At 58.0% G+C, this 14,130-nt stretch overlaps 2 protein-coding genes across 3 annotated transcripts in view; one reads left to right on the top strand and one right to left on the bottom strand.

The window, feature by feature from the left end:
• Nucleotides 1–781: 781 nt before the first annotated feature.
• PAM16 (presequence translocase associated motor 16) lies at nucleotides 782–11,171 on the top strand. The gene is made up of 5 exons (XM_079944666.1): nucleotides 782–933; nucleotides 6,274–6,358; nucleotides 7,184–7,320; nucleotides 7,677–7,742; nucleotides 8,167–11,171. Exons 1-5 carry the CDS (start codon nucleotides 931–933, stop codon nucleotides 8,251–8,253), a joined length of 378 nt encoding a protein of 125 aa, XP_079800792.1. The 5' UTR covers nucleotides 782–930; the 3' UTR covers nucleotides 8,254–11,171.
• GLIS2 (GLIS family zinc finger 2) overlaps nucleotides 9,071–14,130 on the bottom strand; it is a 20,825-nt gene continuing 15,765 nt past the window's right edge. Inside the window, exons 4-7 of one of the 2 annotated variants that reach the window (XM_079944664.1) lie at nucleotides 13,713–13,889; nucleotides 13,496–13,629; nucleotides 13,293–13,414; nucleotides 9,071–12,035 (exon numbers count right to left, since the gene is read on the bottom strand). In XM_079944664.1, coding sequence (XP_079800790.1) covers nucleotides 11,236–12,035; nucleotides 13,293–13,414; nucleotides 13,496–13,629; nucleotides 13,713–13,889 — 1,233 coding nt within the window. In that variant the 3' untranslated portion in view covers nucleotides 9,071–11,235. The remainder of the gene's footprint in view (nucleotides 12,036–13,292; nucleotides 13,415–13,495; nucleotides 13,630–13,712; nucleotides 13,890–14,130) is intronic. The other variant, XM_079944665.1, reaches the window with a different exon arrangement.

The raw sequence follows: 14,130 nt of genomic DNA, 5'->3' as shown, positions 1-14,130 counted from the left end.
CCCGCGCCCAGCAACGAAGACCCAACGCAGGCAAAAACAAAAAAACAAAAAAAAACGGACACAAAAGGCCGCATGTAGTATGATTCCATTTCTATGAAACATCCAGAAGAGACATCCATAGAAGAGGAGGCAGATTAGTGGTCACGAGGGGCTGGGGAGGGGGAAATGGACAGTGACTTCTCATGGGTATGGAGTTGCTAAGGCTGGGCTGAAAATGTTCTGGAACTAATGGTGATGGTTACACAATTCTGTGAATATACTAAAAAGCACTGAATTATGCATTTCAAAAGGGCAAATTGTGTGGTGTATGAATTCTCTCTCAATAAAGCCTGTATTAGAAAAGAAAAGGAATGGAGGACAAGTTGCAGCGATGGTAGGGCATCAGGGTGGCCTCACTGAGAAGGTAACATTGGAACAAAGACTTGAAGGAGGAGGGAGACGAGCCCTCCTTTCCAGACAGGGAACCTGGAATGAAACCTACTTTGAAGTTTCCTGTTTTCCTAAATATTTGTGAGAATTTGACGTCTTACTCATTGTGAGGTGTTGTATGTTTATTGCATGTCTTTTAGTCCCAAATATTTTGGCAAAATGGAGGGAAGAAATAGTACACACACACACACACCCATTTGACCGGTGTTGTTCTGTTGCTCCTAGCGCCCCAGGATAAGCAGGACGGCCAGAGGGTCCTGAAACCGCCCATCAGTAGCCTCCGGTGGTCGCCGGAACGCAGGAGGCTGAGGCAGGCCCCGCCCCGACTCCGCGCACGGGCCATAGGTCTCCGCCCACGCCCCGCCCTTTCAGAAGCAACGCGCATGCCCAGCGCACGCGCTTTTTGCAGCTTCCCTTGACCTTTGACCCGCCGGCCGCCCTTGAGCCGGGGCTGAGGGGCCGGGAAGCCGGAGCCCGTGCCTCCGAAGCACAGTGGCCGCCATGGTGAGGCATGAGGAGGGGAGGGGAAGGGAGGCAGTTTCGGGGCCGGGGCTGGGAGCTCCGGCTGGACTGCGGGCGCCGCGCGCCACCTGCGTTCCCGGCGGGGAGCGGGGACTGGGGTGTCGCAGCCGGGGGTTACTGAGGCGGGCGCTGGCGACCTCGGGGCCAGGGAGAGCCTTCTGGCTGGAAGGCAGGGCGGGTCTGGCATGCCGGGAAATACCGAGCAGATGCGATCGCCGTGTGCACTAGCCACGTGCCGGCAGCCCTAGATGGAGGTAAGTCCGGCCCGCGAGCCCTTGCTCGGTCCCCGAGCTAGTTGATGGTGTCGCCCTATTATCGTCCCCATTTGAAAGCTGGTGAAACGGGCTCCGGGACTTTCACGAGGAAGTGGCAGAACTGGGACTTGAACCAGACCCTGCAACACCGGAAACTGAGCATTTCTTTGGTACCATTGGCACCCAGAGCCAGCCCACAGATCTGGGCCACACTGGCTGCGTCAGGTCACCTGGGGACCTTTAAAAGTACAGGGTCCTGAGCTCTATCCCCGGTTAGAGGATTGTTGAGTGATTGAGGCAGTGGGTTTGGGGAGCCACTTATTAACTGATAGTGTTAAGGATAAGGTAGGAGCTTACAAGTGCCAGGCCCTGAGCTGAGGCTTATGTAGATTCCCATTTAATTCTAAAGAAGTCGGTGCTCTCATTGTCCCCATTTTACAGATAAACAATCTGAAACTCAGGGCATCTGACTTTTCCAGGGTCACTCATCCCAGTTTTAAGCCCAGCTGCTCTGTGTCCTGAGAGTACACATAGAACCACATTGTTCCTGCCTTGTAATAGTCACTGCCATTTTCTGAGGACCCCACCCCCCACCCCGCTGGGTCCTTCACACACATTCCTGCATGTGGCTCTGGAGGAGTTGGTACCTTAAAGGAGAAAGCAAGCGAGTCCGTAAAATAGGACAGTATTAATAGGAAAATGACATGAGCTAAGTCTTTATATATATATATATATATATATATATATATATATAAATTTGTTTATTTTATTTATTTATTTTTGGCTGCGTTGGGTCTTCATTGCTCGGGGCTTTCTCTAGTTGCAGGGATCAGGGGCTACTCTTCGCTGTGGTGCGCGGACTTCTCACTGCAGTGGCTTCCCTTGTTGCAGAGCACAGGCTGTAGGTGCGCGGGCTTCAGTAGTTGTAGCACACAGGCTCAGTAGTTGTGGCTCGCGGACTCTAGAGCGCAGGCTCAGCAGTTGTGGTGCACGGGCTTAGCTGCTCTGCGGCATGTGGGATATGTGGGGTTTTCCCGGACCAGGGCTTGAACGCGTGTCCCCTGCATTGGCAGGTGGATTCTTAACCACTGTGCCACTAGGGAAGCCTGACATGAGCTAAGTCTTGAAGCATGTTGGGATTAGACAGTAGTGGAGTAGAGGAGAGAGGATGTTCATTGGGTTAATGGGTATGGAGTTTTGGGGGGATGGATAATGAAAATGTTATACAGCTCTATGAATATCCTAAAAAGTGCTGAATTGTGCACTTGAAAAGAGTGACCTGTGTGGTGTATGAATTCAGAATAAAGAAGGAGGGGAGCCGATCCTGGAGTAGATGGTGTGGCTGCAGTACATGACGTGGAGAGCAATGAGGGGAGAGAAAACTAGAGAAGTCATTTGTAGCCAGAGCTGGGGATGCCAAGCTGGGGGTAGACTGAATTGGCTGGCAGTGGCAGCAGAGGTAGGGTATTGTGTGCGTGTTTTGGGAGGATGGCCAGAACCCTCCTTCAGCAGAGGGAGTGGGAGGCATTTGGAAGCCCTGTCAAGTGTCACGTTCATTCAGTTATGTATCGGGCACCTGCTGTGCTAGCCACAGCCCAGGCCCTGGACATATCATGGCAGATGTGACAGTTGTGGTCCTGACCTCCCTCCTGCCTAGTTGTGATGCCAGCAGCTGTTTGCAGGGGCCCTGGGTGAAGAGAGCCCCCTTTCTATCTCCATGTGTCCTTGAGAGAGGGTGAGTCAGTGGCTGTCTCTACCCACCAGCCCAAGGAACTGTGCCTTGAAGGGAACTTTGCACATCCATCTGTCCAAAGCCAGGTTGCCTTCTTGATGCACTTCACACAGGACAAACCACATTCCTTAGGGCTTCCCAACCCCCCACACTGCCTGTGGTCCTTTGCCCCAGCTGCAGGGCTTTGGTCCCGCATTGTGCCACGTTGCTCTCCAGGCAGGAAAGCATGTGTGCCATCTGCAGTGTCCCAGGCATGGAGTCTCATGGCTCTGACCTCTGCTTCTTGACCAACAGCTTGGCCTCAGTTGGATGCTGTGTTGGCCAGTTGCTCTTGCCCAGGGTCTTCAGGCCCGAGCATCAGTCAGTGGATTATAGGGTGTTTTAGGGCTTTCTGGGAGAGGCCTCAGCCAGTAACTGTCTTCATCCCCTGTGGTAGCTGCAGCTGGCACAGCTGTGCTCTCCATGAATCCTCAGCTCTGAGCACAGCTGACCCACCTGGCACTTGGTAGGTGTCTGGGTATTGAGTAGGTAGCTGAGAAGCTTGGCTGCACCTCTGATCTCTAGATCATTCAGCACCAAGCAGGATCTGGTCTGGAAGCAGAGGCAGCTGTTGAGCTGCTCAGGTGTCCACTTTTTACATGCCTTGCCTTCTGAGGGCCTTAGCCCTCCTATAAGGGGGGTATTATTCTCCCCATTTTGCAGATAAGAAAACTGAGGTTCAGAGAGGTTGAGTGATTGCCAGGGCCACACAGCTGGCAAGAAGCAAAGCGGGGACCCAGGTTATGTCAGCCTGACTAAAGCAGCCTTCTCACTTCTCTTCCATGCTGCTTCCAGCTCCCTGGGAATGTAACCCAACATTTTGCAGCTTTTTCCCCTGAGGAATCAGAGGCTCTATCAAATGAGCTGCTGTGTTGGGCGGAGCTTTGTTACTCTCCAGTGCCTGGCCAGTGTCAGGTTTTGGGAAACAAAGAGTAGTAATAAATGAAAATCAACATTTATTGAACACCTACTATATTATCAGGGTCTGAGGGAGGCACTTTATAAGGATTACCTCATTTAATCCCCATGACAGCCCTATTGTTAACCACAATAGGAGAGGAAGCTGAGGCTCAGGGAGACTGGGGAACTTATCCAGGGCACCCAGCTGTCATTTGCACACAGGTGATTCCAGAGCTTGTCTGTGTAACCTCCGCATCACTGCCTCCCCCAGGAGATGCCTCCCGCAGGAACCTTGGTAGCTGCGGTGGGTGGACCAGGCAGCTCCCTTGGATGACTGGGGTAGCCTCTGAAACTTTGCAGGAAGCCCAGCCTGCCCTGCAGCTATGGAGCTCTGGCAGCAGGAGCCATGGGCAGGGGGTGGTGGGGGAGCTGCCCAGTTAGAGCCTCAGCTCTTAACGTTCATTATTTAGCAACAGTCACCACCTGGGCAGAGAAGTAAACACCTGACTACGAGGCAGTGCAGGCAGTGGGATGGGGCTGCTGTCAGGTGTGGCAGCAGAAGGAGGTGTGGTCGGAGGCCTGGTGGAATTCCTGGCCAAGGGAACACTCGGAATCACCTGCTGGTCAGCCTCTCAGTCCCTCAGACAGGACCAGCTGTCCATCTCAGAGCCTCCTGCCCGACTTGGGAGAGGCTTTAGGCAAGTGGGGGTTGCGGGAGAAGCCAGGTGAGACTTTCCCGTCTGAAGCAGATCCTCGTTAGTCTATTCACCTCAGTGCAGCGCCTGCAGCCCCGCCCCTCTGATCACTGGAGAGTCTTCATGGTATGAAATACGGGGCTTATGAAATTTCCACCCACTTGTGAAATCCAAACCCACTTCCAATTTATCAATCCCCACTAATGGCCTGGAACCGCATCCCACCTCACCCATTAGGAGGCCAGCAAGGCCAGTTCTGGAGTCGGGGTTCCACTGGAATCTAACAAGCCCCTCTTCGGCCTCTGGGTTGGGTCCTGATCCTTGTCATGTTGTTCAGTCGCCCTCCCTGCAGACCGCGGGATTCTGTGTGAGGTGGGCAGCCTGGGGATAGCTGATAGCACTGGCTGTGGGTTTTCTGCCCATCTTCCCCCAGGTATTAGTTGTGTGTCCTCATGTTGGTCACTAAACCCCTCTGTGTTTCAGTGTCTTGAGTTGTTGGGATTAGATGGCACAATAGATAGAATGTGTTTGTCACAGTGCTCAGCACCCTGGCTAAGTCCATTCTTGGTTGTTGGAAACCACTTGGATGTGCCATGTGAGCAGTGGTGACCTGCTGTGAGCATTCTCCGGGTGTCCTCCACGCACCCACGTTTGTACCAGCTCACACACACGCGTGCTGTCTGTTTGTAATCCTTGGTCACAGTAAGATCTGTATGTTTCCCATCTCACCTGCCTGCCTCATCTTACCTCCTACTATTTTACAAGACCTCTGGGCTCTTGGCTGCTCCCAGGCATCCCCTACACTTTCTCCCAGTTGGACTCACCCTGGTCCCCCTGCCTAGAAAGCCCCCATCTTCCCATCGAGATTCTACCTGCCAGGAGAAGTGCCGTTGCCTCCCAGAGTCTCCCTGTCCTTCCTGAGGTGTCCCTCCGGTGCCTTTCCACGCCTCTGGTCATGCTTGATGAGATGCCCCACTTGTCTCCATGGTGCATTGGCCCACGCAGTCTTGGGGTAGAAGACGCTCGCGCTGCGCTGCAGTGGAGGGTTTCCCACAGGGCCGGGTCCTGGGTATCTTTGTGGTCCCAGTGCTAACTATCAAGCAGGGTTTGAGTGAAGGAGTGAGCCAGTGGAAGAACAGGGGTTGGCCTGCTCTCCCTCACCACTTGGTCCCTGCTGTGTTTGTCTAAATGCCCACCTAGTGGGCTTTGCTCCTGAAAGTGGAGGGTATTTTGGTCTTTTGTTGTGTTGATTGGAACTGACTTGAATAGTGTGGGGAGAATTAGAATGGCACTGCGTTTCCCCACCAGTAACGGTTGGACCAGCCAAGTACAAGAAGCTGCCGGTCGTGGCAGAGTGAATGGTGGGTCTGGGACCAGCCCTGAGTTCTGGTTCCCAGGCCACTTTGCCTTGGCTCCTGTCCGCCTCTTCCAAAGGACGAGGGAGAGTCCCGTCTGCCTCTGGGGATTCTCTTGGGTTCCCCCCCCGCCCCGCTCCCCAGGCCTGCTGTCCCATGGGCACCCGAAGCCACCCAAAGCAGAAGCTTTTTATCAGGGTGCTTTGGAGGAAGTGGTCTATGGCTGCTGCTCTGAGCTTCCTTACCTCAGCAATCCAGAAGTCTTGTCGCACAGCCACCACTTCCAGGGTCCATCACTGGGGGCTCTGAGAATGTAGCCTGCTAATAGGTGCCTGCTTTGCTCACAGGCCAAGTACCTGGCCCAGATCATTGTGATGGGCGTGCAGGTGGTGGGCAGGGCCTTTGCCCGGGCCCTGCAGCAGGAGTTTGCAGGTAAGCTTGGGCCTCTGTCTCCTTGGGCTGGGAGATCCTGCCTGGCTCAGATTTTCCCGGTAGCTCTGGGCCCCTCCCTGGCACTGGGCCAATTGTGAATGCAAGGGCCCTCTGTGGGGTGGGGTTCTGGCAGCTCAGGTCGCCTGGGGCACTTCCCATTGGGGGGGCAGACTGCTAGATCTTGGGACAATCCTATAAAAGGGAGACCTGATGGGCGTGAGCATCCGGCCAGAAATGGGCACACTGGCCCTCCTGGCCACCTGTTTTTGTAAATAAAGTTCTATTGGAACAGCCATACCTCTGGCTGTTTTCGAGGCAGAGTCCAGTAATTGCAACACAGACTAATTGGCCTGCAGAACCTAAAATACTTATTCTCTGACCCTTTAAGAAAAAGTATACTGGCTTCTGAATCTAGAGGCGTTGAAAGGGAAGAAGTCACCCAAGGCAGCCTGCTTTGGTGGCCTAGGTAACCGTAGGGCAGAGCCATGCTGCCTCCCCCTGCTTGCAGCTTCACTCTGTTCCCCATAGTAACCTAAACTCCCCAACTTGCGATGCATCCAGGAGGTAGAGGCCAGGGGAGAAAAGAGGGACAGGGTCATCTCATGGTCTAGGTTGGGGACCTGATGCCAGGTTTGACCAGCCCCTGCCCCTGTCCTCACTTTACTACCCCCCACCCCCAAAAAATTCACTCCTGGAGAAGAGATGCCCTCTGGCCCGGCTTGTCTCCTCCCCCACGCCACCTGGCAGCGGTGAGCTGCCCACGTGGAAGGCCTGGGGGAGCTCCGGGCTGCTGAGTGCCAAGTGCTCACCCGTGTGTCCCCACAGCCAGCCGGGCAGCAGCTGACGCCCGGGGGCGCGCGGGACACCAGTCTGCGGCCGCCTCCAACCTCTCCGGCCTCAGCCTCCAGGAGGCACAGCAGATTCTCAACGTCTCTAAGCTGAGCCCTGAGGAGATCCAGAAGGTGAGGCCACCAGGCCAGCTCTGAGACAAGCAGACCAGAAGTGGGGATGGGGCGGCAGGCCACCAGCGTTGGGAGGGGGAAGGGGGGCAGCAGAAACGGGCAGGAGCGGGGGCTCTGGCTGCGGCCAGCTGGGATTCGAAGAAGCCACTGTCACTTGGCAGTGTTTAGGCCACAGGCAGCGGTGGCAGAGGTGTGGGCCTCCCTCAGTGGGCACCTGTCCGCTTTTCCGCCCCTCAACGGCTCCGGGTGCTGTAGCGTGGCGGAGGGGGCGAGCCCTTTCGCTTTCCTTTTTGTCATCTCCTAGCTTCCCCCGCCTCTGTAACCCAGGGACCCTCACCGTCTCCCCTCCTCTGCAGAACTACGAACACCTATTCAAGGTGAACGATAAATCCGTGGGTGGCTCCTTCTACCTGCAGTCAAAGGTGAGTGCTGGGACGGGGGCAGGCCACGGGGCCGCTTCTCACTGGGCCTCCCTCATTTCCAGGCAGTTCAGAGCTTGGCAGGAGAAAGGTCCCTGGGGCGCAGGGAGCCCCCTGAACTGCCAGTCCCTCAGGGCTCTCAGCTCCATGTGGCCCAGCCAGTGGGGCTGTGTTGGCCTGGGCCCTGTGTCACCCTGGACAGTGGAGCCCCCAGCAGCCGAGGCTTTGAAGGGCCAGGACCGCTAGCTGGTGGAGTGCTGGAACCAGCTCTTAGCTCCCAGACTCAGTCAGTGCGTCCCCGGGCCCCTCTGTTTATATTCCACTCAGGCTGTTACCTCTGACCTGCCTACTGCTCTCCAGGGAGCTGGAGCTGGACCCGGGGAGGGAAGGGGCCATCCTGCCTAACTGTTTGTGACTCCCTCCCCAGGTGGTGCGAGCGAAGGAGCGCCTTGAGGAGGAACTCAGAATCCAGGCCCAGGAGGACAGAGAGCGAGAGCAGCCGCCCAAAACGTGACCGCTCGGTGCCTCACACCCCACCCGCCCACCTCTAATTTATAGCTCGGTAATAAATGTCTTTTCTGCATTTCTTGAGTGCGCACGGCCAGATTCCAGAAGGCAGGCTGCTCTTCCCGCCAGCCGTGGGGCTGTACGTGCAGGGGAGGGGAAGCAGTGGCATCTGCCTGCCCGTTATTGGGCCTTTGACACCTAGCGGGGCCAGTGTGGGCAAGGTTGGCTAGAAGCCAGCCAGCCTGGCCCTGCTTGTCTAAGGAAGCTGGTCGCGTTCTGTCAAGTACCGGACACAGCCTCTCCTGCTGTCGCAGTCCCAATGCCAGGCCCTCCCTCGGCATCACTGTCCTCAGGTCTGCCCCGCCCACCCCGTGGGTGGATGGAGCTCGGGCCCCTGGGCTCCGTCACAGGCCGCCTTTCCCTGACCTGGGTTGGGCTCTAACACCTCAGTAATCTGGGGGGAAAGCTCCAGGGTGCGGCCGGAAAAGAGGAGCTTTTGCCAGCCTCTCATTGCACCGAGGCCAGGGAGCCAGGCTTCCCCATAGCTAAGGCACTTAACAAAGTCATGGCAGGCAGTGGCAGATGAGTACCTGAACCTGCGATGTGTTGTCCAGAACCTTCCATCTCAGCACCTCCCCCTGCCGCCCTTCCCTTCCGGCTCCCAGCAGCAGATAGAGAGCTTATGGCCCCCACAGGGTTGGGAGAAAACCCCAGAACAGGGTCTCGGCACTGCAGTCTGGGTGGGGGACCCCAGAGCCAGGCACAGGCGGTCGGAGGTGGTCTCCTGTGCATGGCCCAGCTCCTGGCACATCCAAGACAAACCGTGTTTGTAACTCGCTTTTATTGTTTCTTTATAAACTTCCTCTCACATGGAGGAATATATTGTTATAGTCATTAGCTTATCTCTTTTCTTTTTTTAAAACTCTATGCTAACAGCAATGGAGCCAAGAGGAGGAAAAACATAAGCTACGATAGAAAGGCACTTAGAACCTGTTAGAATACTGATATCCTGGAATGTGCAACAACAAACCGACAACAACGACACGTACACCGGCCCCTTCGGGCCTGGTCTATCACCGAGTCACATGCTGAGCTAATGTCACCTTCCAGTGCCCTGTTCCTCTGCTCCCGGGGCTTGAGTCTCAAACCCCTCACCCCAATGGGGACTTAAGGCCTGGGGCCCTTAGTGGGGGTGGGGGTGCCTGGGTCCTGGGTGGGGCGCGAGGGAAGGAGACCAGCTCCCTCCTGCTTTGCTCACAGCCCCTTCAAGGGGCAAAGCCAGTGCTGCCGGGCCCTGTCAGTGGGCTGGGTCAGGGTGACCCCTCTGGGACAGAAGGGCAGTCCAGGAAAGGGCAGGGTCAGCAGAGCTGCTCAAAGGAGGGAAGCTGCAGGGCTGCTAAGGACCCCCCTGCAGTCCCATAGCTCCCTTGTTCTGCAGCCGGCGACACGGAGGGCTTGGTCACTGTGGCCAAGGGCAGGGCAGGCCTAGGAGCCAGACAGAGCTCCTGACTGCTGGGCCAGCACCTCCCAGACGGAACCAGGCCCCCTACGGGGAGGGAACGTGAGGGCTTAGGGCGGGGAATGAGACATGTGCTGCACTGCCAGGCCTGTGGGAGAGCCCAGCTCCCTGGGTTTGGGCAGCAGTGTGGGCTCTGGGGCACACGGAGCCCCAGCATCCTTAGCTTATTCTGGTCCCCTCCGTGGGGGAGCAGAGCAGGGACACCTAGGTTAGGAGCTCAGCTCAGAAAAGCCAAAGGAAGCAGCCAGGTCGCCAAGTCCAGGTTCTTTTGTCTGGTTTCCCCTTCCCAGGCAGAGGAGTGGGGCCCTCCCAAGGGCATCCTTGGCTGCTTCGCAGCCCCTCTTCCCCTCCTCAAGCCCAGGTCCTTCTGTCCATGGCCTCTGGAAGCTCCCATGCCCAGCACCAGCCTGGAGCCCTCCCTCACCTGTGCTGGCCGTGACTTGGTGTCCCCAGGACAGAAGCCGTATCCCAGCCCGGGGTTGTGCCTAGCCAGCCTCCCCTCCTAACACCACGTTGCAGGCCTCCACAGCCCCTTGTGCAGGGTGGCACCACCCCAGGCCAGGCCAGGCCCAGCCCCACCTATTCCCTGAGCTGGGCCGGTCCCAGGTCCTGGCACCTCTCCCCACTCAGGGCTCCCTGAAAGTAGAGGGAGGCCCAGTGGTGAAGGGGCAGATGAGTAGTCAGCCAGCCCCCTCAACCTGGAGTGTCAGCCAGTCCACAGGAGGGACTGACCCTCAGGCAGCGAGCTGGCTGCTGCAGATGGCGGGCAATGAGGGGCAGCTGGCAGAGCGGGCCTCCCTCTCCAAGCTGGGAGGCGCCTTGTCATAAGGTAAGGTGGCTTCTTCCTGTGGCTTTGCCAGGGCCTGCGTCTGTCTTGCTCTCCCTCTGGAGGGTAGACCAGAGGGAAAGGGGTCAGGAGCCCCCAGAGCAGGGGCCCAGTGAGGCTAGGCAGGATGGGGTGGGACCTCAATCCCAGGGGGTCCTCACAGCTCACCATTAAAGGGGATGGGGAGGGAGCCTGGCACTAGTCAGGAGGGCAGATGCCACCCCACCACCCCACTGCTGGGACAGGGCTGGCAGGTGGGCAAGGGAGGGAGGGTGACCTGCCCGGCTGGCCACTGGATGAGGGTGGCACTAGAGTTGGGGGACAGGGGGACTGAAGGCTAGGTGGAGGATGGGGTGGGGTGGGGTGGGGCAGAGGTGAGCCAGGCCTCAGCACCCAGGAGCACAGCTCTCCCTAGCTGGCAGACCCAGTTCCTCCCTCGGGAGCCTGGGGTGCCAGCAATGCCCTTCTAGCACCATCCTTGCTGCCCAGCTTATCTGGGGCTAGGTCTGCCCAGGGGACACAGCCAACTGGGCCCTGGGGCAGGAGAACATTATTGCTATTTCGCAGAAGAGCTTCCGTTCGTCGGGGGGCAGGGCTGGGAGCCGCCGGCTGGGCTACAGGTGGTCGGCGTCCACTAAGTGGGTTCAGTTCACCACAGCCGGTTTGAGCAGCACGGAGCCCGGCGGGATGACCACCCAGCCAGGAGTGAGTGCCTCTGGGCTGCTGGCCGCTGAGTTGACGCCTGTGGACAGGTCCAGCACGGTGCCCGGCAGCAGGGGGAGGCCATCGGGACTTGGCCGGGAGCGGCCGCTCTCAGTCCTCTCCAGGGGGGTCTTGTGGCCTTCTGTGCCCAGGGCCCTGGCCGGCACTGCCCCACGCCCCTTCTCCCCCTCAGCCTTGCCGCCAGCGGAGCCAGCGAGGAGGGAGACCACGGGCAGGCCCAGTCCGCCAGCCCCAAAGGGCGAGGGCAGCAGCGGGTTCTTGGCCAGATTGAGGGGCAGGACGGGGCCGGGCAGCCCAGGGCCCATGCCCCCTGCACCCCCACTGCTCCCGCCATTGCCACAGGCTAGGGCACTGAGGTCAAGGGGGCCGGGGGCCAGGGGCAGAGGCAGGCCGGGCAGGCCGGGGCCTCCGAAGAGGGCAGCCGGGTTGGGGATGATGATCTGGGCCCCGCTGACATAGGGGCTGCTGTCAGGGGTGGGCAGCGGTGGTTTGGGGGGTGGGCGAAGTTGCAGCAGCTCTTGCTGCTCGTGCGACACGAAGTGTCCGTGGGCCTTGATATGTTTGCGCAGCGAGCTGGGGTCCGTGTAGCGCTTGTGGCAGCCGGGCATCTTGCAGTAGTAGGGCTTGTCCACGTAGTGGGTACGCGTGTGCTTGAAGCGGTCACTGGAGTTGGAGTAGCGCTTGTTGCAGCCCTCGTAGGGGCACACGTAGGGCTTCTCGCCTGTGGGCGGCGCCAGTGCCGGTGTGAGGGGCTCCCGCCGCCCAGGCCATCCCAGCCCAGTTTCCCACCCCCCACCACCCACTCGACAGTCCCCAGGCCCCTCATCCCAGACCGAGACCTCCCTGAGAGCAGGGGCTGTCTGATTTGGGGGGCGGTGTCCTCAGCACCGGCAGAGCTCTGACTCCAGTGGGGACGGCAGGTCGTGGCCGCTGAGAAGCCAGCCTGTGGCCTGGCTGTGTGTGCCCTTGGCCTCAGGCCTGTGCTTCAGACTTTGATGACAGCGACCACTTCCACAGGTAATTGCTTAAAGACCCTGCTAGGGCCTGGCTCACAGTGAGCGCTGCGTGGATGCCCTTGGCCCTGACTCAACACAGTTTCTCCAGATTTATGAAAGGGCTGCTCCTGCTGACCAGGGCCGGCCGGAGCCCCGTGAAGCTGTGAGCCTTTGAGATGTGCCTCTAGTGTAAAATATACTAGAGTCCACAGACTTTGTAGGAAATGAAGAATTTCAGTGTCTCCTTGATGTGTGTGGGGTTTTTTTGTCTGTTTGTTGGCCACGCAGCGCAGGCATTCGGGATCTTAGTCCCCTGACCAGGGATCGAACCTGCGCCCCCTGCATTGGAAGCACAGTCTTAACCACTGGACTGCCAGGGAAGTCCCTCCCTGATGTTTTAATATTGAATTGACAACATTTTGAATATATTGAGTTCAAGAAAATATATCATTGTAATTCACCTCACCGTGTATTTCTTTGTACTTTTTTCAATGTGGGCGATTAGGAAATTTAAAATTAAGGGGCTTCCCTGGCGATCCAGTGGCTAAGACTCCACACTCCCAATGCAGGGGCCCCGGGTTTGATCTCTGGTCAGGGAGCTACATCCCACATGCTACAACTAAGAGTTCGCGTGCCGCAGCTAAGACCCAGTGCAGCCAAATAAATAAATATTTTTAAAATAAATAAATTAAGTGTGTGGCTCTGCTGGCCAGTGCTGGCCCTGTTGTGTGCTGGGATCCACGAGAAGCGAGCAGACACACTGCAGTCACAAGTGGCATGAGTCGACGATCATACGAACACAATGCCGAGTGTGACACAGGAAGACAAGTCTGTGTCCCAAGAGCGCGTGGCGAGGGTCTGACCCATGGGAGAGGCTTCCCCAGCGAGTGGCACTCGGAAAGGGGCCGCCAAACAGTTGGGGTACGCGACTGTCTCTTGGCTGCAGAGATGGCCCGGCGCCCGCACTCCAGCCCCGCCCTCACCTGTGTGTGACCGGTTGTGGATCTTCAGGTTCTCCAGGCGGGAGAAGCTCTTGCTGCAGGTGGGGCAGCGGTGCGGCTTCTCGTTGGTGTGTGTGCGGATGTGGATGAGCATTTTGTATCTGCTCCAGGGAGGGCACAGGAGGAGGACAGCTCAGCCGCTGGACACCCAGGCCCCCCTTCCCACCCACCTCGCCCTCCCTCACCTGGCGTTGAAGCCGCGCCCATGGCGGGCACAGCCCTCCCAGTGGCAGCAGTAGCCTGCGTCCTTTTCGGGCTTGACGTGGTAGTCATTGACGTGGTCCACCAGGTCTTGTAGGAGCTCAAAGGGCTGGTTACACTGCAGGGCCAAGAGTGTGCTGAGCCCGAGTGGGGCCGCCACCTGCCCTGGACCCTGCCCCACTCTTCCCAACCCCCACTCACCTTGGCCCAGCGACACACCAGCTGCTTGGGCAGGGGCAGCTCTGGCGAGAGGCACTTGTCCTTGGGGGGGGTGAGGAATGAGGAAGCAGGCAGGTGCAGGGCCCCCCCGGAGCCTAGGGGCAGGAAGAACTGGAAGGAGCTGGGGACGCTGTCCAGGTAGCGCAGTGGCTGGAGGTCCTGCGGGAGGGTAGGGGGCAGAGCTGGTCAACACCTGCCCACGGGCCAGTGGGCCCAAACCCCACCCCCACACCCCCGGTCTCCCTCTGTCTGGGGGTTGAGCTGTGTCCCACACGAGGACATGTCCCAGCCCCAACCCCTGGTACCTGTGTGCATGACCTTGTATAGAAATGGGGTCTTTGCAGATTTAAGTTAAGAGGTCAGACTGGACAGGGGCCCTGAACCCAGTGACCAGTGTCTC

Source organism: Stenella coeruleoalba (genome assembly GCF_951394435.1).
Source record: "Stenella coeruleoalba genome assembly, chromosome: 15".
Lineage (NCBI taxonomy): Eukaryota > Metazoa > Chordata > Mammalia > Artiodactyla > Delphinidae > Stenella > Stenella coeruleoalba.
The sequence above is the reverse complement of the archived record's forward strand: the minus strand, read 5'-3'. Positions and strand labels throughout refer to the sequence as shown.